General features: G+C 37.1%; 2 protein-coding genes across 2 annotated transcripts; one reads left to right on the forward strand and one right to left on the reverse strand.

Moving 5' to 3' along the window:
• Positions 1-116: 116 nt before the first annotated feature.
• Positions 117-9566, reverse strand: mfsd9 (major facilitator superfamily domain containing 9). Its single transcript, XM_044131956.1, has 6 exons — positions 9379-9566; positions 7716-7803; positions 6343-6386; positions 5340-5469; positions 4399-4608; positions 117-3621 (listed from the first exon to the last, which is right to left on the reverse strand). The coding sequence occupies exons 1-6, from the start codon at positions 9463-9465 to the stop codon at positions 2765-2767; spliced, it is 1416 nt and encodes a 471-aa protein (XP_043987891.1). The 5' UTR covers positions 9466-9566; the 3' UTR covers positions 117-2764.
• Positions 9567-12239: 2673 nt separating this feature from the next.
• Positions 12240-18145, forward strand: tmem182a (transmembrane protein 182a). Its single transcript, XM_044132487.1, has 5 exons — positions 12240-12547; positions 14248-14374; positions 15044-15142; positions 15213-15350; positions 16323-18145. The coding sequence occupies exons 1-5, from the start codon at positions 12395-12397 to the stop codon at positions 16544-16546; spliced, it is 741 nt and encodes a 246-aa protein (XP_043988422.1). The 5' UTR covers positions 12240-12394; the 3' UTR covers positions 16547-18145.
• Positions 18146-24034: the final 5889 nt, after the last annotated feature.

Below are 24034 nucleotides of genomic sequence, written 5' to 3' on the forward strand. Positions count from 1 at the left end.
CATCTTTGCAAAAAAAAAAAAAAAAGAAAAAGTTTCTCTGATTTGCAGAGGCAGCATAAACATTCTTCAAAAGCCTGCAGCTATATCTGAAACAAGAGTTTTGTCACAAAAAATGTTTCAGACTTTTCAGGTTTTTTATTTGCAATTATCTTCAAAACCATTTATTATTTCCTTTCCATTTAGCATTTTCTTGCACATTTTTTCTTGATGCATCATACAAACACTTTTATAAAGCCACTGCAAATGCTAAAACATTAGTCCAACCAGCAGCAACCTTCATGAACACAAACTCCTTTATAACACATGGGAGACAACTGAAGAATGCAAAAACTGATTAAACTATGAAAAACAGAAGTTTCGCATTTACAAGAACAAAGACTTCTCAAAGTCTCTGAACAAACTTCTCTTGGAACTGCAAAATATTTAAAAATGAAAGCTCTGGGTCTTGTGTGAGTCCTAGATGTGTTTTCAATTTTTAGAAACCAGTAGTAGTAGAACAGCAGTTTTACTGCTAATAGTTATATTTCGTAAATTCAAGTGCCTAATGCAAGCTCAGTTCCCATCCAGTCATATGAGGCCCACATAGATTAGCGGTGCATTTATTCAGTGGGGGGAAAAAGCAAAATTACATCAAAACGATGAACTCACATTGCATTTCTTTCAGAAAATGGGCTTAATGTAAATTAAAATAGTTTAACAACAAAAGGTGATTTGGCCCTAAATCTAAAGGACTGTGTCCATATTAATATGTTGCAATGATTAATTATGGTGTTTATCAACTGAATATGGGATAGAATGAAACTTTCAAAATACAGCTTTTAGTCAAACTGGACATTTTTTTATGGGCATTTTGAATTCAGACAAAAAAAAAAACACAACAACTTTCATTCACAATTATTTTGTTCAATATTTACTATTATTTAGGGCTGTACTTGTTTATTTAATATGTAGTGCAAACAAAAAATACATTTACTTCATTTACAGGCGGCATTTAGTTTAGAAGATAAATTGACTTAACATTATTTACACTGCGTTAGAAAAGAAAAGGTGCCATTGAGGTGTAATTTGTAAAAGTTTCTTACATTACTACTTCTACAATTTGGACAGGTCAATATGCCCAAAATAATATAGAAAAAATGTTTAATTGGTAAAAATTGCAATCACAAATTTATCACAATGACTTATCTAAGGGGAAATTTCTAACCTGGGACTTTAGGTACTGTAAATCTCAAACTGCTTAGGAAAAATCCAAAACTGCAAATTAAAAAAAATCAATTAATGACACACAGGCATAGTGCAACTTTGCTACATGAAAGCTATTTCATAAGGCTAAATGAGAAGGAGGAAATACCACTGATGAGTCTAGAACAGCGTGTGACGTATAGATGAAACCATAATCTCTGCTTTGGTAGATTATCTTTACATTCTGATACTTTATGACCTTTTCTCAACATTTCCTCAGTTACAATACGTCTTGCTCTTAAATAATTAATAGTGGAGATGTGTCAAGAAATCACGTTGGAAATTACATTTCCAAACATGTCTGCAGTTCGATCAGGCTGCGAGTCAGTGAGAGAGAGCAAGACTTAACCCTTTTCAGTGCTGAGACTTTGCCTTGAACTGCTTCTGGTCCTAATGCAATGGACTTGCCTGTGTGGAAGCAAAATCTATCCTTGGATCATTTTGGAAGAACATTCCTGCCATCTAGTGGTAACAATGTGCAGGACACACTGGTTGAGATTTTGCAGTATTAAGGTGCTTCTGGACTACATGCATATAAAAAAGCCGCAATAAAACTCATGCTTTAGTTACATTTTTCAAAGCTCTGTTTGGCAACAGCAGCATTAATAAAATAATTTAAGTTCCTGAAATAGCTTACCTACCATTATTCACAATTATGGTTCATGTTAATAATTGGAAATATGTCTAAATTTAATATTAACTACACAGCCTATATTTAAGTAAAGCATTTTTATTTATGTTAGCATCTCCTTGTCAGAACCCCCCCACATAAAAATGTGTATAATGGAAATTATACACAATCAGGTGTAATGGAGTAAAGTAGATAATGGGAAGTTTGAACAGAATTAAAATGTAAACGGCAACATCATTTAGTGTTTCTTCTAAGATAGTAAAACCCCCTTTTATTTATTTTATTTTTTACATCTGAAGATTTATAATATAAATATTTAATGACTGCTTACAGCAGAAACAATTTAAATGCACACAAAGGGTTTGTAAAGAGAAATTAGAGTCGGATAAAATCCTTGCCAACCTTTCCAACAGTTGCAGAATGAGTATTGGTCACAAAGTTATAACTTCAATGACAATTTCAGTGGTCTTGTGTCTTCATAAATCAGTAGTAAGTGTACCTGTAAGTAGTGCTGACAGAACTAAATTAACAACAGCGTAGATTATTGCAGTAACAAGGACACCAAGCCAAAGTTAAGGCCCTCACTGCATGTTTCGATGAGACCTGACTTCAGCATTTATAGAAGCACGAGAAACTCTGCAGCCTTTTCCTCCAAGCTGCAAACGTCCACGATCCCTGAGAGAAAGGCCTGCGGTCCTTGTGTCGAGTCGTGACATCAGCAGATTCGTTTGGCGGAGGCACCCATGGTGAGAAACTCTGTTCACGCCGAGGGCCTGCTGTTCACCACAGCTGCTTGCTGCAAATAAGAGCACTTCAAAAAGTGGTAGATCTGCATTGACTCAATAAAAGATCGCCATTCAGCTGCAGAAACGTTTTTTTTCTTTCTTTTTTTTAAAGTTTCACTGTTTTTGCCAGCGCCCTCCCGTCCCACTTTGGGATTCTGACGAGGAGCAAACACACAGCTGCCAGAGCGAGCACGACCCCCAGACTGGGCGGTCCGCAGGGGCTGACCTCCTGGGCCAGACCGGAGAGCAGCGGGGCCAGGACGCGACCCACGGCCGTCACCGACTGACCGGCCCCGATCAGAGTCCCGCTGGCGTGGACGCCTCCCCTTTGGAGCTCCAGGTCTGTGATGCACGTCCGTCCGATAGAGGTAGAAATGGCAAAGAAGGTGGAGGTGAGCAGCACCTGCCACACACTCGGAGCGGCGGCGTAGAGGAAAATGAGCAGACAGGTGAGCATGGTGGAGTGAAGCAGCAGAGCGGGCATGTTGTTTATGTAGAGCTGTGTGACCGGCCCCACCAGGAACCCGGCCAGGGCCCCTAAGGTGCTGCTGTAGCTGATCAGATAACCCGTCATCTTCGGTTTCATCGAGAAACGCTCCTCCATGGCCAGAGAGAAGTTACTGTAATAGAGCATGATGGCTACGGCCATCAAGAGACGCACCAGAAACAGGTCCCACATGTCAGAAGAGGCCACCATGTGAATCCTGGAGCTGACGGAGGTGAGCTGTCTCCACGCAGGCTGGAGCAGTGACACCTCCCTCCACCAGAGCCCAGGCTTCCCAGCAGCTCTGCGCTCCGCTTCGGTCTCCGTCGGTAACGCCGAGTGCTGGTTGTTTGCGTGAGAGCCGTTTTGCACAGACTTGCCGCAGTATTCATCGTGGCATCTTCTACTGGCGGTGTTGCTGCAGTTAGTTGCGTTTCGATCGGTTATCGTCTCGCTCCACGGCAGCACCCACACCAGCCCTGAAGCACAAAGACGACGTAAGACAGCAAATAGAAAAACTGCTGCAAGAACGCGCCAGACGAAAGAGACGGAGCTGAAAATATTTCATACAGAGCCCAATGGAGGAAGGGAGGACAGGCCGGCGCTCAGGAAGTGTTTGAAAGAAAACCATAAGACCTTCAGCGATGATGCTAATATTTCCTCAAAGCTATCTTTAGAAGGATAAATTATTTCCGTAGGGTTAAAAATGTATGAACAGCAGCATTTTGTTTGTGAAAAACCAGTCAAACTTGAAAAAGCGTCAGTGCACACTGTGCCAGTTGAAGAATCGCATCATTGAAACACATTGAAAAACTGAAAATGGACAAAAATCTGCACAAAACTTAAATCCTGATTTTAGAAAAACCGAAAGAGATATCAAGAAGCTGAATCAGTCGAAAACAGTTTAACATCTTGTGATTTATCTAAAAGTTGAATGGAGTTTCTATGTTGAAGTAAGGAAAAATAATAGACTGTTAAAGAGCACAAAGTTTTTGCTGAGTTTTGTGGAATTCTGATTTTTTTCAAGTCGTTCTATGGAGCCAAAATCTGGATAAATGTTAAAATATCGCAAAAAGTATGAAAGATGAAATTACCAAAAGATATGGCAGAATTCACCAGAGGAAGGTGAACGTTTTTACATATGAATTGTTGAAATCAGTTGAAGCATGAAGAACAAGACGGAATAAAAATACATAAAAACACAGTCTTAAGAAAGAGATTTTGTAATATCAGATTATTTGGCGCTTTAGGCTCACCAGCATTGATAAGAAAGATGGCTGCACATGTAAATGAGGAGGTGTAAAAGCCTCCTTCGTGCTCAGTGAGGTAGCCGCCTACTACAGGACCCAGGATGAAGCCGACGCTGGAGGCTGCATTAAAGTGTCCCATCACAAGAGGGCGCTCTGATTCAGACACCAGGTCTGACAGCAAAGCTCTGCAGATGGACAAGGAGTGTTTGAACAGTCCTGAAAAAACAAATACACACACACCAGTTATACAATTGTTGGTAAATTTTTTACATATCGGTGCTTAATATATATGACAAAGCTGTGCTTAATTAGATAGAAAATGAAAACTCTAATCAATGAAAATCTGAAATGTGGGATGTGTGTTTGAATCATCCTTCATTCATGAAGTGCAATCAGATGTTGTCTAATTAGTGAATTGAGTCCACAACACTGAACACACCATCCATGTGGTGAAAGATGGTGGCAGTATCATGCTGTGGGGATGATTTTCTTCAGCAGAAATGGAGAAAATATGAAGATGGATTGAGCTAAATCCTGCAAGAAAATCAGTTGCACTCAACAGAATTGAAAACAAATTAAAATTTCATATTCCAGCTGAAAAAATTAACATTTTGTAGCTATTGACTTTTATTTTGCTGGACAGAGGAAAAAGTGCCTCTTTGGATTGTTAAGGTTGCAGACACTTGGCTCAGATCAAAGCATCCCCGTGCATTAGAATGGCCTAGTTAAAGTCAACAAGTAAATAGAGTAGAGAACCTGTGGGAAAATAAATCTTCACAGAATCAATCCAGCATGGCTGAACTTGAGTTATTTTCAAAGTACAACCGGGGGAGAAAACGGTGGCTCTGCTGTGTTTAGAGGATGTACAGCTTAAATCAGACGTTTTATCCACAAGAGTCTTTGGAACAGGCGGTCATTTGTTGCCGTTTGTCGCCCCCTAAACTCACCCACAGGTATTCGTGCGAGGACAAATAAAGTGATGCTTGTAGAAATCCCCAGCAGGCCATAACCGCAGGCGCTCAGCAGGATAGAAGTCAGCAGGGAGTATCGCCGCCCCACCACGTCGCTCCAGCTGCCCTGCCAATCACACGCCGATCCACTCAATGACACATCGACATACGCTTTGGCAATAAGCGTAAGCAATCGATGACAGAGTTAGGCAAAGAAAAAGCATATTTCTTAACTAGCTGTACAGTAAAGAAACGTTAGTAACTTTGTTCTGAAACCATGGTAGTCATGTAACAACAAATCACACAACTCAGAAACAAGAGACACAACAACTAAAACTCCACATCCTCTGTGTGCCAAGCAGCTGTGATTTGATTTGATCTGATTCTCTCTCTCTATCACACAGACCCACAGCAATGATGAAATAATAAAATTAGGGACAGTTGAGATGATCTGTGCTCTGGATGTAAACTTTTGGGTTGGAGCTGTTCATATAATCCCAACATTCACAGGGATCCAGCCCGACTGCATGAGGGCACCAACAGATGACTCTTTATGTGCTTAATTTGTCCCATGACCCCTGGAAATTAAACCAATTTCTGGAGCCGTGTGCAGCAGCAGAAGGAGTTAAGAATTCGGTTGCAGATGCCAAACTTACTTTGTGCTCTTTCTTAATGTTTTATAAAAAAAAATCATTCATGATTTGGTTCATTTCGTAGGTTGCTCTCTGAAGGGGGGAGACAATTAGAAATGATTTCTGTGTTAAAAGAAGGATTTTGTGGCTGACCAGGAGCCGGTTATGTGCGTTAAAGTCTTCACAGTGATCCCATTGTGCGATCACAATCAATCTTAAACAGCCAGTGTTTTTTTTGTTGTTTTTTTTTTTTGTTTCCATGAATTACCAAGAATTCAGCCATTTTGACCACTAAGGTGGGCTCGTCTTGTTTACTAGAAAATCTTACAGAAAAGGAGGTTGCACAGAGAAACAAAGTCAATACTCACTACTATTGTGCTGGAGAAAAGCTGCAGTATTCCATACGTAGATCCTGCAAATTATAAATCAAGTTACAAATTGATTTATAACTTGATGGATATTTGTGGATATTTATTGCTACCGTTAAAAGTGTAAATAATAGTTATTGATTAATTACAATCTACTAAACAATTAAGCCGACTGTAAAATTGGTTTTATGATTCAGATTTGCATCCACAATTATAAACTGGGGAACTTCCATTATTTGAGTTTATGTAGATAAATCCTAATATATGAAGGGAAGTTATTAAAGAAATCACAGCAAACAATTTAAGTGTTGCATTTAATTCCTTATTAATCTACACTCAACAATCCATAATAAGAAATTAAAATATTTTGTGTTTTTTTCCCACAATGGTAATATTGGTTATTGCACAGTACCACATGTATTCATAACCCTTCAAATTTCAGGAACGTTTTCACAAAACAAACAGCAGCGTCTTTTATTAGGATGTTATCTGCTCAAATAACAAGTGTTTTTTTTATAGCTTCTCTTTTAAATATTGCTCTCTGTCCATTTTCCTATGAATTCTGAAAACCTTTCCTGACCTTGCAGAAATGTATCACTCTACAAAACATAAAGATCCCACTTCAATGTTCTTACCTGGGGATGGAGAGTTCAATGTGATTTGCTATGTTAGTTGAAATTGAAATTTAAGTGAAGCCGAACAAGCTAAAATATTACATTCATCTGATAAGAACATCTTCCTCAAGCTGTTTGGCTTTTCAAAAATGTTTAAGCAGGACTTCCTGTGGTTTTGTTCTTGTTGTTCCTCCAGATGTGGGAAGTGAGTAACTAATTCTTGGCTGCTTTCCTGAGTAAAGCTCTCTTACCCGACCTGTAACTTTACCATATCTTGGTGTTTTTTTTATGTCATAATATTTGCTATTTTTGAAGGGTGTCAGAAAGAGGGCTAGATGTTAGTTACAGTAATTGAATTCAATTGAATTCAATTAGAAGGTGTGTCCAATTCTAGATTTAGAATTTTAATAACAAAATGAAAACATTTTATCTTTCCAACTTACTAATTATTTTGTGTTGATCTGTCACAAAAAATCCAACAAAGCATGTTGAATGAAGTGAAGCTGTCTAAAATAAAGAAGACACTCTTTAGTAAAAGCCACACTAATGTGTTTAAATTCTGGGTTAAAGATGAATGTTTTCTGAATTAATTTACTAATTTTGTCCTTTTCGTATTGAGCTGTAAATTTTTTGCATCTAATTAATTTTTAATGTGATATTTACGTTATCTGATTTGTCTTTTGTAGCCATCAGACAGTTTATTTCAGACGGCTGAGCTCACAGAAACATTTTACTAAATATTATGAAAACACAACTCACCCACGATTCCAGCCACTGTGGGACTCGCTCCAAGAGCCTTTACGTGGTGGCTCAAGAGCGGGATGATCATGCTCACCCCGAACAAGTCCTACAGAAAACGAGAGAAGATCACAAAAATTATTCAATCATTTTGGGACAGGACAAAAAAAAAAAAAAAAAAGAAACAAACAATTAAAGAAAACAAACCCTAAAGAATAACAGCATAATTTTCTTTTTACAGATAACTTACTAAGAGTAAGTGTGGAAGTAAATACAGTAATGTTCAATAAATGAAAATATTATTGAAAGGTGTTTATTTCAGTAACTCAACTCACTAAGTGAAACATTACATATACTAATCACACAAAGTGATATATTTTAAAGCTTTTTTTGCTGTTAATGCTGATAATTACTCACTCACAGTTCATGAAAATGTGACATTTAAGTTTAGAATATTACATCAGATAAATAAAAATACATTTTAATAGAGGAATGTAGGTGTAATGAAAAGTATGCTTGATATCTCCTAAAAGATTATTTTTAAAATGTAGTTTTTATTCAGAGCACATATTGTAATTAATTGAATATGTCTGTATGTACACTTTGTAGAAGATTTGGAAAAGAAAAAGTTAATTATTATATCCTCCCAGCTTTTGTACTTTGTGTTGCTGCTGAAGTTAAATCAGCAGCGCTTCCTGTCTAAGATTATGTTTCTCAGGGCAACCTGTCACACCAAAAACAAAGAAGAAAATATTATAAAGCAACAACTTATTCAACAGATCTTTTACGGATATACTCTTCTGCAAATATTCGTCTGAATCACATATCTTTGACTTTGTGAATACACAAGCTTCAAAAGAATGGCTGCAGTCTTGTTTTCATACTGATGGAGGACATGGGTGTGTCTGACAGCAGCTTCACTCCCTGCAGGAGGGAGGAGTTACAGAAAAAGTGACAGCCAGCAGGTTAGAAACAGGTGAAATATGCAAATAATCTACAGCTATTATTACAATATTCAGTGCATGCTTACATAGCACAAGTTGGACGCTCAATCAGCAGCTACATCCTGTTTTTCCTGCATAGCTGAGTTTGAAGCAGCTTTTGCCAGATGCTTAATTGGAGGCACACAGCTGCTCATACAGCGTTCTAACACAATCCAATAAAGGCATTCTTTTAAAGCTTAGGTAACATGTATTCCCCTCCCACCCCTCCATTAGTTTTCAAGTCAGTTTCCTTAATTATTTTAGTCACCTTTAATTAAATGACTGAAACTCAGAAGGGTTTTAATTTGGAAGAATCTGAGGGGGTGACCCAAAACCTCCTTTATTACAAAAGCTTCAAGGAATTTATCAGAGTGTGTTTGTGAATTTAAATCTCCTCTGCAGCAGCTTGTTGAAAACAAACAGAGGTGTTAAAACAACTTGACATTCTCAGATTTCTCAATGATTAGCACATTACCACAGCACTGGTTAGCCAGTGGCAGCAATGATGATGATGATTATTATTTTCTGTCACTGGGTTATATTCTAATAGAAAGACTGAACCGGTTCTAATCTGTACCTTTACATGCTTGACATCACACCTGAGTTATGAAAGCCTGCCCGGACTATCAATGTCATTGATTTCACGTCTCACCCAGTTAGATACCCGAAGCAGCAGCAAAAACCCACAGTTCCCGACTCACCATAAAGCCCACCACATAGATACAGTATATGATCTCCCTCCGTCCTTTCAATTTCAGGAATAAAGTGCTACATCTCTGGTTGTTCATCCTCCCGAGGTGACAGCTCGCTCACAGCCGAAGCGGAAGCTCCCATCCGGCTCTACTGTAAGCAAACGCGGCACAAGTCTCAGAGCCGGCGGGCCGCTCCAGCAGCCGCAATGGGGAGGACGGTGAACTGAAGCCGGAGAGGGGGCAGACATGTTGGCTCGCGTTAAAGCTACTGACCTAAAAGAAACATTTTACTCTTTCAGAGGAGTGTGTATTTCTTACCACAGAGCTTAAAGGCGGATTGTTTTATTCTTATGAGTAATTTTTGAAGTGAATGTTCCCCCGTGACTGTGGAGTAGATGGTATCATCCATTTACGTCACAGATGTGGACATGTAAAAAATATAGATATTTTATTTTTCGTTACTAGCTGTAATTACTTGTAACGAAGAAATTAAAAGAATTTTATTTTAATTTATTTTATATAATTTTTTATAATTCTGACGTTTAATAAAAAAGGACATAGATTACATTTTTTGCGGCGCTTCCTTTTGTTTTCTTCAACGACCTTTGAATTAACAAATTGTGTTTATTTCCTGCCACCTACTGGATCTTCTCGAGCACTACTATTAATAAAAAAAATACAAACAGGCAACACATCGTATAAAATAAAATAAAATAAAATAAAATAAAATAAAATAAAATAAAATAAAATAAAATAAAATAAAATAAAATAAAATAAAATAAAATAAAATTTAGAATCTGGACCAATATAATTTAATGTACTTTAAAGTCATATAATAAAACAAAGCAAATTACAAATCAGAAAATAAATATAAAATCTCAACAATTCACTGTGTTAATCCTCAAGAACCAAAACATACGTTAAAATTGACTATTAAATTGACATTTAAAATTAATGAAACCAAACATATTTTGAAAAGTAAATTATTCTCAAGTACACATCACATAAACCTTGAAAACGCGCAAGGAAAGTGAAATATGCTGAAAGAAATGAAATAAATAAATTAAATTAAAATACGTAGATAAATAAATGACAAAGTCTCCATTTCTGGACAACAAATTTCTCAAGGATGCACCGCATGGAAGTTAAGAACTCTACAGTAAAATACACATTCAACTACAATCGTATTTCAAAAAAGTCATTAAAAAGAAACAAATAAATACAGTTAAATATGCACCCTGAAACAGTTTCTAAAGTATGTATCATGTGGACTTTAAGAATTAGTGGGCTACATTATTTATATCAAAAGAAAACTGAAATAAAGCAAAAACTAAATGAAATAAAATACAACTACTGTAATTGAAGAAAAATCTGTGCAGGATTCTTTTTCTCAGAATGAAAACAAAACCCCAAATTCTCCATTTGCACAAAAACAAGAATTTATATTTTACCAGATACGAGGCACATTTATTTAGTTCCATGTAATTTTGCTTAATGACATTCGTATTATCAGAAACTGTTTTGTCTGCCCCCTGGTGGGTCATCAGGTTTACTGCTGCTCTCTTTGAAATATAATTACTGTAATTCTAAATATACACCATGTGGAGCTAAAATTGTATCAAAGTGAGATAAAACAAGCAAGTTAAGATATTAATAAATTCTATAACATTAAATAATAAAAACAACACAACATGAATAAAATTGTCTTTAAAACATTTGTCAGCACCTCCTTTTGCTCATTTTGAAGTACGAATAGACAGAGAGACAGAGAGAGAGGAAGAGAGCAGGAAACCTAAATGATAATGGATGTGAATAATTATGTTTTTGTTTATCAGGTGAACACATTTTCTGCATTTCATTAAAGTTCAAATTTCCCAGTTAACCAAACTGAGCTTTTACTAAAGTTGAAAATATTTTGTTAAAAATCAGAATGAGATGAGACGAGATGTTCACCCCAACTCTGTCAGACTCCTGACCGCTCAATCTGACCAAACCAACTCATGCACTCACAAGCACCGAGATAAAACAGCTTTGGTCGAGAGCGGACCGGTCACAGAAGAGTGTTAATTAGAAAGTGCTTATGAGTATGAGTTTACTTGCATGTACCAACCAATCCTTACAATATTTAAGATGGCTTGTAGTGGCAGCCGATCGTGTTTGACAATGAAATAGTGATAAAGAATTTCAGTCTGTTTTGGTCTTCCAAACAAAACTCCTCCATGTGTTTTATTGTTGCTATATTTCAATATTTTCTTCATTCTCACTTACAACTCAAACTGCTTAATCACAATACAAAGAAACCCACTTGAAGAAGAAATCGGATTAAAAACAAGAAAAACTTAAAACTCTGATCAGGAGCCTCAAACGATGTCAATAGACGAGGTTGTAGATTTTGTTTTGCCGAACAATTTAAAACAAATATTGCATAACTAATAGGAAATGTTGCTGATATGTTGTTTTGTATGTGAAAACTCACTTCAGAATAAGTCAAATCTCTGAAGTGAGTTCCACAGATTTTGCAGAAAAGTCTGGGAAGTAGTTTTAAAACTCGTCACCCCTGGGGCATCATCACTTTGTTGTCTTGTAGGACAGAAGGGGTTGGGTGTTGTTGGATTATTCTCTCATTTGCTGCCATTTCTGTCTCACCCCACTCTGACATTCCCTCTCAGATTCTGGGTGTCCAGTTGCCTAGTTATTTCTGCACTAATCCCCCTGCCCTCACGCTCGCCAAATGCTCCATGCATTCAGCTCCACAGCGGAGAGGAGCAGCCACCTTCAACCAGACATCAAAAATAGCCTAGGGGCAGGGAGGGGACTGGGCTGGCTTCAGACCCCAGCGGAGGATCCAAAAGAATCATGTGGACAACTTTATCCTCCCATAACACAGAAACAGATAGTGAGGAGGACTGAAGATCCAGTAACCCAATGATACGCAACTGAATAGGCTAGCAACCCATCAAATCAGAGGATTTGGATCTCTATTAAAGAAAACCAAGTGTGTGAATCTAGCGGCCGATTCTGGAATATGAAGCTCAGCGTGGCATTGTGTTTTGCTGGGGTCTTTGGGGCTTTGGCAGCAGCATTTATCTTCCTTTCTTTTGGAACTGATTACTGGATTTTAGGCTCACAAACCTGCGACCCAAAAGATAAGGAATCTAAAGACAGTCTGACATTTACGGTGAGTACTGGTCTCAAAAAGGCTGCAAGTCAGGGAGAATATGAGAACAACTGTATTCACTATAAGTTTGGACTAGTTAATGAAACTAGAACAAGACAAGCCGTTTTGCTCTTCGTGTTGTGTTTATCCCCAGACACCAACTCATTTAGTTTCTGACATTCAACAAGATTCAAAGATCAGCTGCTCCGATTATTTTCTCAGCAGCTGGACTGCAGAGTGGAGAGGGATCCCTGTAATTTGACCCTGTCTAATGTAATGTGTGTGCAGCTATGCAGTGATTGAGGAAGAGCTTGTACCGTGTGCCTCTGAGATAGAAATACAAGTCCCTGTAGTCACAAAGGCATGATGGTGTATTATATATCACTGAGTAGAGCATACTTAGTTTTCCAGCTTCCAGAGTGGGCTTGTACTGACACCGACACTGGCAGCAGGACCATAAAACCAGTGAGGTACTGGGAGTGCATGCTACACTGAGATGTATTACAAGTGTTGACTCCTTGTGAAGCTTAAGGTTGATGATCTGATGTACCGAGAGGTTTCTAAGTTTCAACAAGCCATTCGGATTTTATGTGATAAAAGTAGTTGTGAGATGAAAAGAAACAAATGTTTTTTGTATAATTGTACCACATTTTTAAGATTTTTATGTTGATAAAATCTTTAAAAAGGTGTGACATGGATTTGTGTTCAGCTCTCTAATGTAATCAATTCAGCTTGTGTGCCTATATTCGTCCGTATTATGCAACATAGTGGTGACAGCATCATGCTGTGGGAAAGGTGGTCATGGTAGATGAGAAGAACTAAATAAAGGAAGATTGTTGAAGAAAACCAACTGTAACCTTCTAAGGGCTTAGACGATGAAATGATTTTAATTAAAATACGTTTCAGTATCAGTGAATGTTGAAGCCTAAATGTAATTTAAAAGACGTGGCATTAATTGGGAAAGCTTTTGAAAATCAGGCATTACTTAACTTTAAAGCTTTTTCTTTACTTTGTGTCCATATTTAATGTCAGTCCCAATAAAACTGATTAAAGGTTGTGGTTTGGGGCGTGTGAAGACATTTTAAAGACACGGAAAACAGACCTGATCTAATGCGCTTAATAAGAATTTCTTAATAGGAATTCAAATGTTTTTTTTTTTCCTTTGTAAAAAATAATGAGAAAATACATCCTCCCTGTTTCCATCACCGATATCTGGTGAGTGAAGAGCCTGCAATCTCAGTTGGCACCAAAGAGGAGCAGCCAGAGGTTAATGGGCCTTGCTCAGCTCAACCTTTGACCTCCTTTAGCAGCTGCACAGACAATGTGGCAGCAGATGCTGCAACTGTATCTCAAAGGTTTGAGAAAGTGCCACACCTAACAGGCCTCATGCCAAACTCATTGAACCTTTTTACCAAAACATTGTTTCATAACTCAAAACAGTGTATTTTATTGGGATTTCATGTGACAAAGTAGAACTTAATTTAGAAGCAGAAATAAAATAATACATGATTTTTAATATTTGTGGCATCAAAAACATATTTAAAGTGTGGCATGCATTGATATTCAGCTCCCTTATCCTGATAGCTCTAAATAAAACTCAAAGTGATTTAAGATGTTTGAATATTTTCACGAGACACAATATCAGCTATATTAGTTAAAGCTGAACATACTCAGTGTACATCTTCTTAAGTTCCATATTTGTTTTGTGAATCTTATTTCAGCTAGCCGTTGATGTGGTGCACGACCAAAGCAGCAAGATCGTTTCATTCCATTCTGGTTTCTTCTGGATTTGCTATTCTGGGATCCTTCAGGATGCATTTCTCAACAAGACGGTGACAAAATCCCTCTGTGAGTGAGCATCATTTTATTGTTTGAACTGACATTATTTTTTTTAATTTTATCACAATACTCATTCATTTTCACACATTTAGAGGAATTGCTTACATTTGAGACCAATAATACCGTAAAGACAGAAGCTTCTAAACTCTTTAAATGTTTATAATCTCTAACCACAGAAAAATGCCGTATTTGCAGAATAAATTTACTCTCCAGAAAACTGAAAGTTTGACTTCTTGTGAAACTTTATGCCACATCAAAAACAAAGAACAGTTTGGTTTTTGTGCTGTTAATCTTTTGAGGATGCCTGAATAAAGTTAAAACATGAATAAAAGTGAAATAATCTGCTCATACAGGAGGAACAGAGTTTGTTTCTCTATTATTGTTGATAGAAACGTCCCAAACTCTCATGTGACTGGATGAACAAGGCAGCACCATGTGATGTTTTTCATGTCGTCTGTCAGCTGGTTAGGTGTCATCCGGTTTTTTTTTAATGGTCACTATGGTGACACAGTCTGCAGAAATAGAAAAGGGCCCTTCTGAGGATTTATGAAATTTCACATGAGGAATGAGAAGATATAAAGTCATACTGTAGGTTGCAAACTAATGAGTACAACTAAGTGCTACTAACTTTAATTTCTGGAGCCGGTGTTAAAATATGTGCTTGTCTCTTTTCTGAAGTGGACAAGTCTTTCGTAAAAACCTGCTCCCCTAGCTACCTGTCCCCTTTCCCAGAGCCAGGTCCTACCAACAGTACAACAAAAGACAACACAGCTATCAGTGAGTATTATTCATACAAATTATGATGCAGCATTTCTCTGCAGCAGGCTAATATCTCCACTTTCTCCAGTCTATGGAGGCTTCTGGAGGATCTTCATGCTCATTAGTGTGGCAGCAGTAACTCTGGGAGGGTTCCTCATCATCTGTGCGGCTCCGTTTGCGAGCCACTGCTTGTACAAAGCAGGAGGCGGCCTCTTCCTGACATCTGGTGAGTTTAATCCAGGGGCGTGAGTGACTAAGCACATGTTTTTCTGAGCATTAATGTACTGAAAAGGCCAACACCCCCCAGAGTGAATTTCAGCCTCTTTAAAAGGTACTGATGTTCATAACTCAGTAGTTCATATGGGTTATTAAAAACCAAATAAGTCTTTTATTCATCCAAATTGTTTCACATTACGAGTGAGATAACAATTGGACTTACAGAAGAGGAGATGTCTTATATTTATATTGAAAGAATCATCTGGAAAAATCTGCAGTTGGCTAAATATTATGAAGAAAAAATCGAGACTAACGTGACCCAACAATCCAGAGTCAAGTTGGAGATAAACTACTAATTAAACTACGAATTAAAGAGGCAAACAATTCTTCTACAGCTACAAACTGTTTGGGGGAAGAGTTCAAGGACTAGTACTACTTTCTATGAATTAAAGCTGAGATGAAAATCAAAAATTTGTTTGAATCTAAGATGCAATTATGTTAGTCATCGTAATGGATTAATTCAGACATTTATGATCTATTTTAGTTTTAAATGAGAGATTAATAAGGGGAAAGAAAAAAACAACAGAAACCTAAAGGTATGGAAACACAAAGAAAAGATTATTGCACCACATTCTGCACAAGACTACAGGCCTTGTGACTGAGTCGGGTTATTTTATGGATAAAAGTTAATTAAGTTCTGTTCTCTTTGTGTCTCCAAACACAAAGCTGCCCTTTAACACCCTTAACACCCTTCAGTTTCACCCTTTACTTCTTGAACAGGAGCCGTCATGAGGGACTGATTAGCCAATCAGAGTTGAATTTAAAGTAATTATAGCTACAAGCTCACGGGGAATAAAATGTTAAAAAATATTGGACTACCTGTGTGTTATCTGTGCAGATGCTGAATATGAATTACAGTGAAGGAATTTCAGTGCTTGAAATCGTCCCAGGCTCACTCTGTAACTCTTCTCTGCACCTGCAGGTTTTTTCATGCTGTGTGCTGTGGTGATGCATGTGGTGTGGCTTCAGGTACTGGATGTGGTTCAAACCTTCATCAACGAACAGCGAGCTTCCCAGTGTCCAGACTTCACACTGAACCTCAGCTACGGTCTGTCCTTCGTGTTTGCCCCCATTGGGATCTTCTTCTCCCTCTTGGCGGGAACTCTGTTCCTGCTCATCGGTCGAACTGTAAAGATTCACCAGTGATTGAAAAGTTTTCTCTTTTCACGCCCCTCTGATTCTGTGCCATCTGGACTCTGTGGATTCTCTCTCTCCTCTGTGGTTTTAATGATCTGACAAGCTTGAACATTTTGGTGTGAGACACTTGTTTTGTTTTCTTGTGCAGTTTTAATAAATGGTAACAGCCTGAGAAAGAGTGAGATGAAAACATATTTATGCTCCTTTTACTTTTTCCAGTTGTGTCACTTTGCAGTCTAAAAATTAAGTCCATTTTTATTGTTTTTAGATTGATCAACACATGGCAGTACATATTTGTGAAGAGGGAGAAAAAGAATAACACTTTTACAGTATGGTGTGCATTGTACTCACCCCCATTTACTCTGTTGCCAATTAGTAAAGTCCAATTGAGGAAGCTGTCTTGGAAAGTCACTCGATTAGAAAATATAGTTTAAGTAACTTGATCTCAGCCAAAATCCAGCTGTTCTGCGAAGGTCTCAGAGATTTCTTAGAGAATATGAGAGAACAATAAACTTTATTAAGATAAAAAAGGGAAACTTTTGGTCTCAGGAGGTGTAAAGCTTGCAGACATACTCCAAAAAATAAACTTCATTAAACCCCCAAAAATAAATTAGATTCTGGTGTGAATTTTATTGTCCAAGTTTCTTTAAATAGAAGGTTTTTATCTATGGGTAGGAATGTTCTTGTTCAGCGACTTTCAATTGCAACAAAAGGGAATTCTACAAAGTATTGATTTCCAGAGGGTGAATATAAAAGCAGGACATTATTCCAGGACTTTTGTTGTAGGAAATGTTGAAAATCTTGTAACATTATGATCATCACTGTTATCTAATGCATTTTGCTGGTCGATCATATAAAATCCCAACATTTTTGTCAGATTTGTGCATTAGGGATTGTAAATACATTTTCTCAAGGTTCTGTAATTTTTAGGTCACTTTGAAAAATTTGCGGGGTTTTTTTATTTTGTTGAACAATGCTCATTTTTATTTTTTTATATATATATTTTTTTGCTTTAGCATATAAAGTTGAAGGAGTACATTTCTATATAAATTCAAATTTTTCCGCATCATGAGTCCAAAAAGCGGGTACAGGATTGTCCCTGTGGTTCATTTTTCAAGCTGTACATTCACAATAGTGGAAGAAATAATATCTATATTAGTTTTAGTCAGAGAATGAATCTGTGTGATTTCTCTGCAGCAGAGTGGCTTATGCATGATGCTAAGTATTAGGCCGCAGTTGTAGCTATAAAGGCTTCAGTTTCATTAGTGCAATGTTGGAGCTTTATACACAGACCTATAAGTAGACTTTTTAAATACGATTATTGCTGTTTTAGTCAACGTTTTTGCAGTAAGAATGCTATGTTATGCAATATAGCAAAGTATTTTCAGGCTGTCACACTCACAGTTTCATCCTTTTCTAATAGATATCAAATTGATAATGAAGACAAAATTGTAGAATATCCTGGTGACGTCATTCTGATGTGATGGTGTTACTTTCTGATCAAGTTGGTTCATGTCTGAAGCAACAGTTTTATGTTGGTGCTTTTACAGTATTTGCTGTAAATTATTTTATCACAACTGCAATAAATATTAAACTGTTTGTGCTCTTTGACTGTGAAGTTGTTTATTTTCTTTGTCCTGTTCAGTCTTTATTATTAAAATTATAATTTTCTGCAAAACAATAGAAAAAATTTTCACGACAAAAAAATGTATAAATTAGAAAAACTTACTGCTAGGCAGATGGGGAAGTCAGGACTTATTTTTACTTAAATTTGCAGAGTCCTGCATATTTGTGCTTTTTCCAAGTTTTTCTTTTCAGTCTGTGTGGTGGACAAGTGTTGGTTATCGAAGTTGTTGCATGAACCATTCAACAACTCTTTCATTTAATCACACCAAAACCTCTTGGCTCAAAATAACTTGGTAAAGTTTAAATTTATGTAAGTACTTCCTAAAAGGAATAATTCACCTTCACTGACTCTCAAACACTTTTGTCATCATAAAATAACTCTTTACTTTACCATGTTTACTATAATATGTTTAGAAGCAAATACCAGGTAATGAACTTCGTATGAATTTAAATCAGCATTCCTGTTCGTAAATACTGTGTGCATAAACTGCAAAAAATTCCTGTGCAGTTTTGTAAAATTTTATTTCTAACAAGATGCACAATTATTCCTTCCTTTTAAAATTTATTTTAATGCTTAAAAATCTCAGAAAAATACTTATGAGTTAGTATTTTTACATCCGTTGATATTAAATTAAGTAATTATTTCCTGTTTTATGTGTTAATAATATGAGAACATTTCTTCCTTTGCTAAATGTCAAAATATCAAGGAAAATTTTTTTTTCTATAACGTTTCATATTACTTTTATTCAAATGTGTAAAGATTTTATCCACAAATATTACCTTCAAAATGAGAAAGCCCAAATTCTGATTACTTAAAAAGATCATTGGAGGCACAGCTGTGAATGTATTTTAAGGCAACACCTCAAACTTTGCTAATTTCTGAATAGAAGCAAAGTATCTTGTAAAGATGCTGGTAAAAGAATCAATGTCCGACTGAAAGAAGCCATTACTCCAAAAATGACTCATGAAAAAAAAAAGAATCGAAAATCTACTCGGAGATAAAGACCCAAAGGAGGAACCTTTTGTTCTCCATCCCATCTGTGAAGTTTTGGCATGGCAGCATCATGCTGTGGGGTGTTTTGTTGTGCCTCTCAAAATAGATGGAACATTAAGAAAACAACATCTCAATAAATTAACTAGGAAGTCAAAGTTTGGGTGTGAATAGTTCTTCCGAAGCAGAGAATGACACAAAGCATACCACCATTATATTGTAAGTAATATATTATATAAAACGGCCTTCTGTTGACAGTTGTAGGAGCTTAGACCAAAGATTTTGACCATTTTTAATAAATACATTAAAAAAACGGCCTGCACAGTGGTGCAGTTGGTAGAGCTGTTGCCTTGCAGCAAGAAGGTCCTGGGTTCGATTCCCGGCCGGGGGTCTTTCTGCATGGAGTTTGCATGTTCTCCCTGTGCATGCGTGGGTTCTCTCCGGGTTCTCCGGCTTCCTCCCACAGTCCAAAAACATGACTGTCAGGTTAATTGGTTTCTCTAAATTCTCCCTAGGTGTGAGTGTGTATGTGAGTGTGTTGTTTGTCCTGTCTGTCTTTGTGTTGCCCTGTGACAGACTGGCAACCTGTCCAGGGTGTATACCCCGCCTCTCGCCTGGGACGCAGCTGGAGATAGGCACCAGCAACCCTCCCGACCCCATTTAGGGAAGAAGGGTGTAAAGAAAATGGATGGATGGATGGACATTAAAAAAACAACAAATAACTGCAGCTTCAAAGTTTCCAAGCTCTTCAACGGAGAAAATTTTATGAATAACCAGACTTCTGAAGATTTTACTTTGAGTCTTTTCAAATTGTAGTCTTACATTTGAAGTACTTAAAGTAGATCAACATTTTTTATTTTTTAACAAAATAAAACCAAAGACCTGAAAAGTTGTAAACAAGTGAAGTGACAGACCACCAGATGGCAGTGTTTTCCTGAAACAGTCTCCGTTCCAGTCTGCACATCCTGAGAGGCAGAAATCCCATTTTGCTTATCTGGGGTCTGTGTGGAGAGTACGAGGCGTTATGCATTTAATCACAACTTCAGAGCTTGGATCTGTAGATGAAAGAATTCACACCTTGACTTGACAGACGGATGGTAATTTCACTCATGAATGGAGCATTTGATCAGGATCTGAATGTACTCCTGTGTTGATTCTCGTGCGTCTGCATCAACTCTGAGCCTTTCAAGATTTATAATGTACTTATCACACACGGGGAAATGCATCTGCAGTTTGCCTCAGAATGCAGGAGGGAGTGACACAATGTGAGGCGCTGATTATTTTTGTGAGACTGACTTTGCCCCACACAAAAGACTCTAATGATGGAAGTTCCCACTTCTGCATTTCTGAGATTTTTTTCTCTTTTTTAAATTACTGCCTCCACATCATGCAGCATCATCTTCGGCTGAGCCATGTGAGAATCCGCACTGTGGTGAACCTCTGCAGGTCAGGTGGGCAAATGCTAATAAATTGTAAGATATGATCTCAGCATTTGTTCTGGGCCGAGGCGGGGAGCCGTCCTTTCGGCCAAGTTTCCCCTAGAAAAGAGATTTCTTATCTGCTGGACTTCCTGATTTAAATGAAATCCTAATTTGATTTTCAAAAAGTTTAATAATTTCTTCAAGCATATCCGAGTTATACAGTGTGATTAGGAAGGGGTGAGATGGGGGGAAGGGAGTAAAAGGTTGAGGCATAATGCATGTGCTGAGCAGCCAAGGTCCTGGAGAAGTGGGGCCCTGCAGTCGGTAATGTCATCAGAGTGGGAGTCCCAGCTGAATTCAGCACTGTTCTGCATGATTGCCCATGATAATTGTGTGTTGATAGGGAGCGCCGGAGATGGAGTATAATTTCCACCGAGAGATTCCTAAACAAATACCTGTGCTCAGCAGAGGGATGGAGTGCAGCAGGAGGTGAGGAGAAGAATAGCGGATGAGGGGAGATAGAGGATGAGAGGGTAGCACTTGCAGAGAAGGGAGATGAGGAGCAGGAAGAGGAGGAGGAGGAAGGACAAACGGAAGTAGTTGCACTGCAAAGTCCTTCACATGATAAAAATTAAAATAGGAGAAGCTGGAGAACAAGAATCATGAGTAGAATCAATTTATTAGAGGAACTCATGAACCTTGTTTACACATTTCTGCAAAATATAGAGCATAACTAAGATTTAATGGGAGTTTGAGAATTATAAAAGTGAGCTTTTTTTTCAGCAAGATCAGCGACTGAGTTTAGTCTGATTGAATTCAATTCATTTCATTTCAATTCAATCACACATTTATTCCAATTGTTATCAGGGATGCTCAACACCTTAAATCTGATAATTATATCAACATTACATTTATTTTAACTCATTAATTTCCCTATTTGTATGGGGAGTTCTTGGTGTGAACAGGCACCATTCCTTTGCAATTCTCCTTCTTAGTTGGGCTTAGATGGCAACCAAATTTACTTGAAAGTAATTTATTTCAGTCTTTAAACATAAAAAGTGAAAATCATTTGTAGATAGATTTATTGCTCAGAGTGTAACAAATATCTATTTTTTATGGCTATTATGGCTTGCAGTTATCAAAAAACCCAAATTTAATACAGAAATGTGCACCTAGTGAAAGGTATACGGTATATTCTGTACATTAAATGTGCTCAGCGCTTGGTTCGCCTTGGTTCAGTTGAAGCTGTGTTGTTGGTCAGTGAGCCTCAGTGGTACTGTGGTATGCACACATCATTTACAAATGATTAAATGAAACCATCGTCTCCATGAATCTTGTCAGCAGAAGGAAGCATGAAGTAGAATAATATGACTCCCAAAATCATCAGTGACTGCAGAAATCTTAAACTGGACCTCAGGCAGCTTCAACTCTGTCTCTCTCTACTCCTCATCCAGAATCTAAATGTAAATAAAATCCAAAATGTACTCTTGTTTATAAGGAACACATCATGAGGAATTATACATCTGTGGTCCATGTCCTGCACATGGCATCCGCTGCAGTTATCCCCCAAAATCTTTGAATGGGCTTTGCTTTAAACTTTTCCTGCCATTTGTTTTCCTTTCACTTAACTTTCCAATATTGTGCTTGGATCCAGCACTCTAGACAGCCAGCTGGTGCCTCTTGTGACTTATTCTGCTTGTAAAGAGTAACAGTGACTGTCTGCTGGGAAACTGTCAATTCAGCAGTCTTCCCCAACATTATGTAGACCATAAAATAAATATGACAACTATTTTTATTAGTCTTATGTGCTATGTACATTTTCTGAGAAACAGAAATGTGGAATTTTGGAAGCTGTGAACCATAATTGTCAACATCAAGTGAAATAAATGCTTGGACTTTATCACTGTGTGTAAAGAGTGTGCATAACCTTTCTTAATTAAGTTAAAATTTATTATGATGCATTTATTATGACACACTTGCCCATGCAAGTGTGTCATAATAAATTTTTTTAAAATGGTAAAAAAAAAATGCTTAATAAAATCAGGCAAAATTAGTAAAATTAATATATAATAACATCTTGTAAAGACAACTAAGTGTGAAGATCATTTAAGGGTGCAGTTTACAACCGGCCTTCCTGAAATTTCTACTCTGGCTTTAACCTAAGGGTCAGAGTTCAATTTAAGTTCTTTATTTACGTAATCTGAAATATTTGTTCCTTAATCAGAGAAAATGTGTTACTCCCAGAAAGGTTTTATCTCACTGTACCTCAGAATTTTAGATAAATGCTCCATGAGTAACAAAACTCTGAACACCAGAGAAGTCTGATTATGAAACTGTTTAAAAATACATTTTGTGATTAAAGATTTAAATAAAATTAGATTTTTAATAAGTGGCCAAACTGCTTTAAATTATATGAAAATTGAAAAATCGTAGTTAAAAAGTAACTACATAATAAATACATGTGACAAATAAAAATAGCTAACTTTAAAAGCAAATTCAAAATACACACAATTAAAAATAACTTATAAATGTTCAAATAAGAACTTCCATAGGGAGATGCTACCCAATGCAATGTGTACATCCATATATATTTTCAAAAATGTTCCGACAATCTTGATAATTCATCAAATTTCATTAAGTCTCAAGAGTTAGCAGATCAACACACATCTGTTGACTGTGAGACCTTTAGAAGTATTTCTGAGATTTTATTGCACAGGATTATATATAGTTTTAATACCTTGCTAAAGAAAATAGAATACCATATATCTATTTAATAAAACAGGTCTGTAGGAAAAGAATGAATCAATGCAAACAAAAAGAAAACAAAACCGAAAACTCTCATACGGTTAAACTTATTGCATCTTGAGTATGAGCAGTATTAACAGTGTGCTAAATAATCAAACTGCATTTTAAATATGTGTTTTTATTCATCATACTTTTGAATTTTTATTTTATTTAAACCATGACTGGCCAAATATACGTAGCCATGTGAGAAGCAGTAATAGTCACTGTTCTTCACTGATGTGGTCAAGGCAAGATAAGCTCAGCTCTCAGTCGTTCCTGTTTAACCTTGGAGGAGTTTGAGCTAATTGGAAAACAGTCTCTGCCTGAGTGCACACACCTTATGGCATGTTGTGTAGTTATCATAGCTTATCTCGCGACTGTATCATAATCCCCCGCGACACGCAAAGTCGGATTTCATTTAAATCTGATTGCTTTCAACTCTCCGAAAAAGCAAAAAGTATTTGAATTGCATGAACAATATGGCAAGTCATATTACACGCTGCTTTCCTCTTTAGAGGTAGTTTTACATAATTTCCCATTCGTTTGAAATAATGAATAGACAATGGGCCGCATAATTGTGAGAATTTACAATTCAGAGGACTATGTCGTATAATCATCATGCATAATTCAGAGAGCTGAGTGCATAGGTCATCGGTGGCAGTGGCACGGGAAGTA

Source organism: Gambusia affinis, linkage group LG11 (assembly GCF_019740435.1).
Source record: "Gambusia affinis linkage group LG11, SWU_Gaff_1.0, whole genome shotgun sequence".
NCBI lineage: Eukaryota > Metazoa > Chordata > Actinopteri > Cyprinodontiformes > Poeciliidae > Gambusia > Gambusia affinis.

Bases quoted from the DNA above. Each gene is read 5' to 3' on its own strand.
- tmem182a (XM_044132487.1), top strand. From the start codon at position 12,395: ATGAAGCTCAGCGTGGCATTGTGTTTTGCTGGGGTCTTTGGGGCTTTG. The intron at 15,143-15,212 runs GTGAGTATTATT...CACTTTCTCCAG, and splicing joins AAAAGACAACACAGCTATCA to TCTATGGAGGCTTCTGGAGG. The intron at 15,351-16,322 runs GTGAGTTTAATC...CTGCACCTGCAG, and splicing joins CGGCCTCTTCCTGACATCTG to GTTTTTTCATGCTGTGTGCT.
- mfsd9 (XM_044131956.1), bottom strand. From the start codon at position 9,465: ATGAACAACCAGAGATGTAGCACTTTATTCCTGAAATTGAAAGGACGG. The intron at 7,804-9,378 runs GTGAGTCGGGAA...CGTTTTCTGTAG, and splicing joins TCTATGTGGTGGGCTTTATG to GACTTGTTCGGGGTGAGCAT. The intron at 5,470-6,342 runs GTGAGTATTGAC...TGTGATTGGCAG, and splicing joins TTTTCTCCAGCACAATAGTA to GGCAGCTGGAGCGACGTGGT.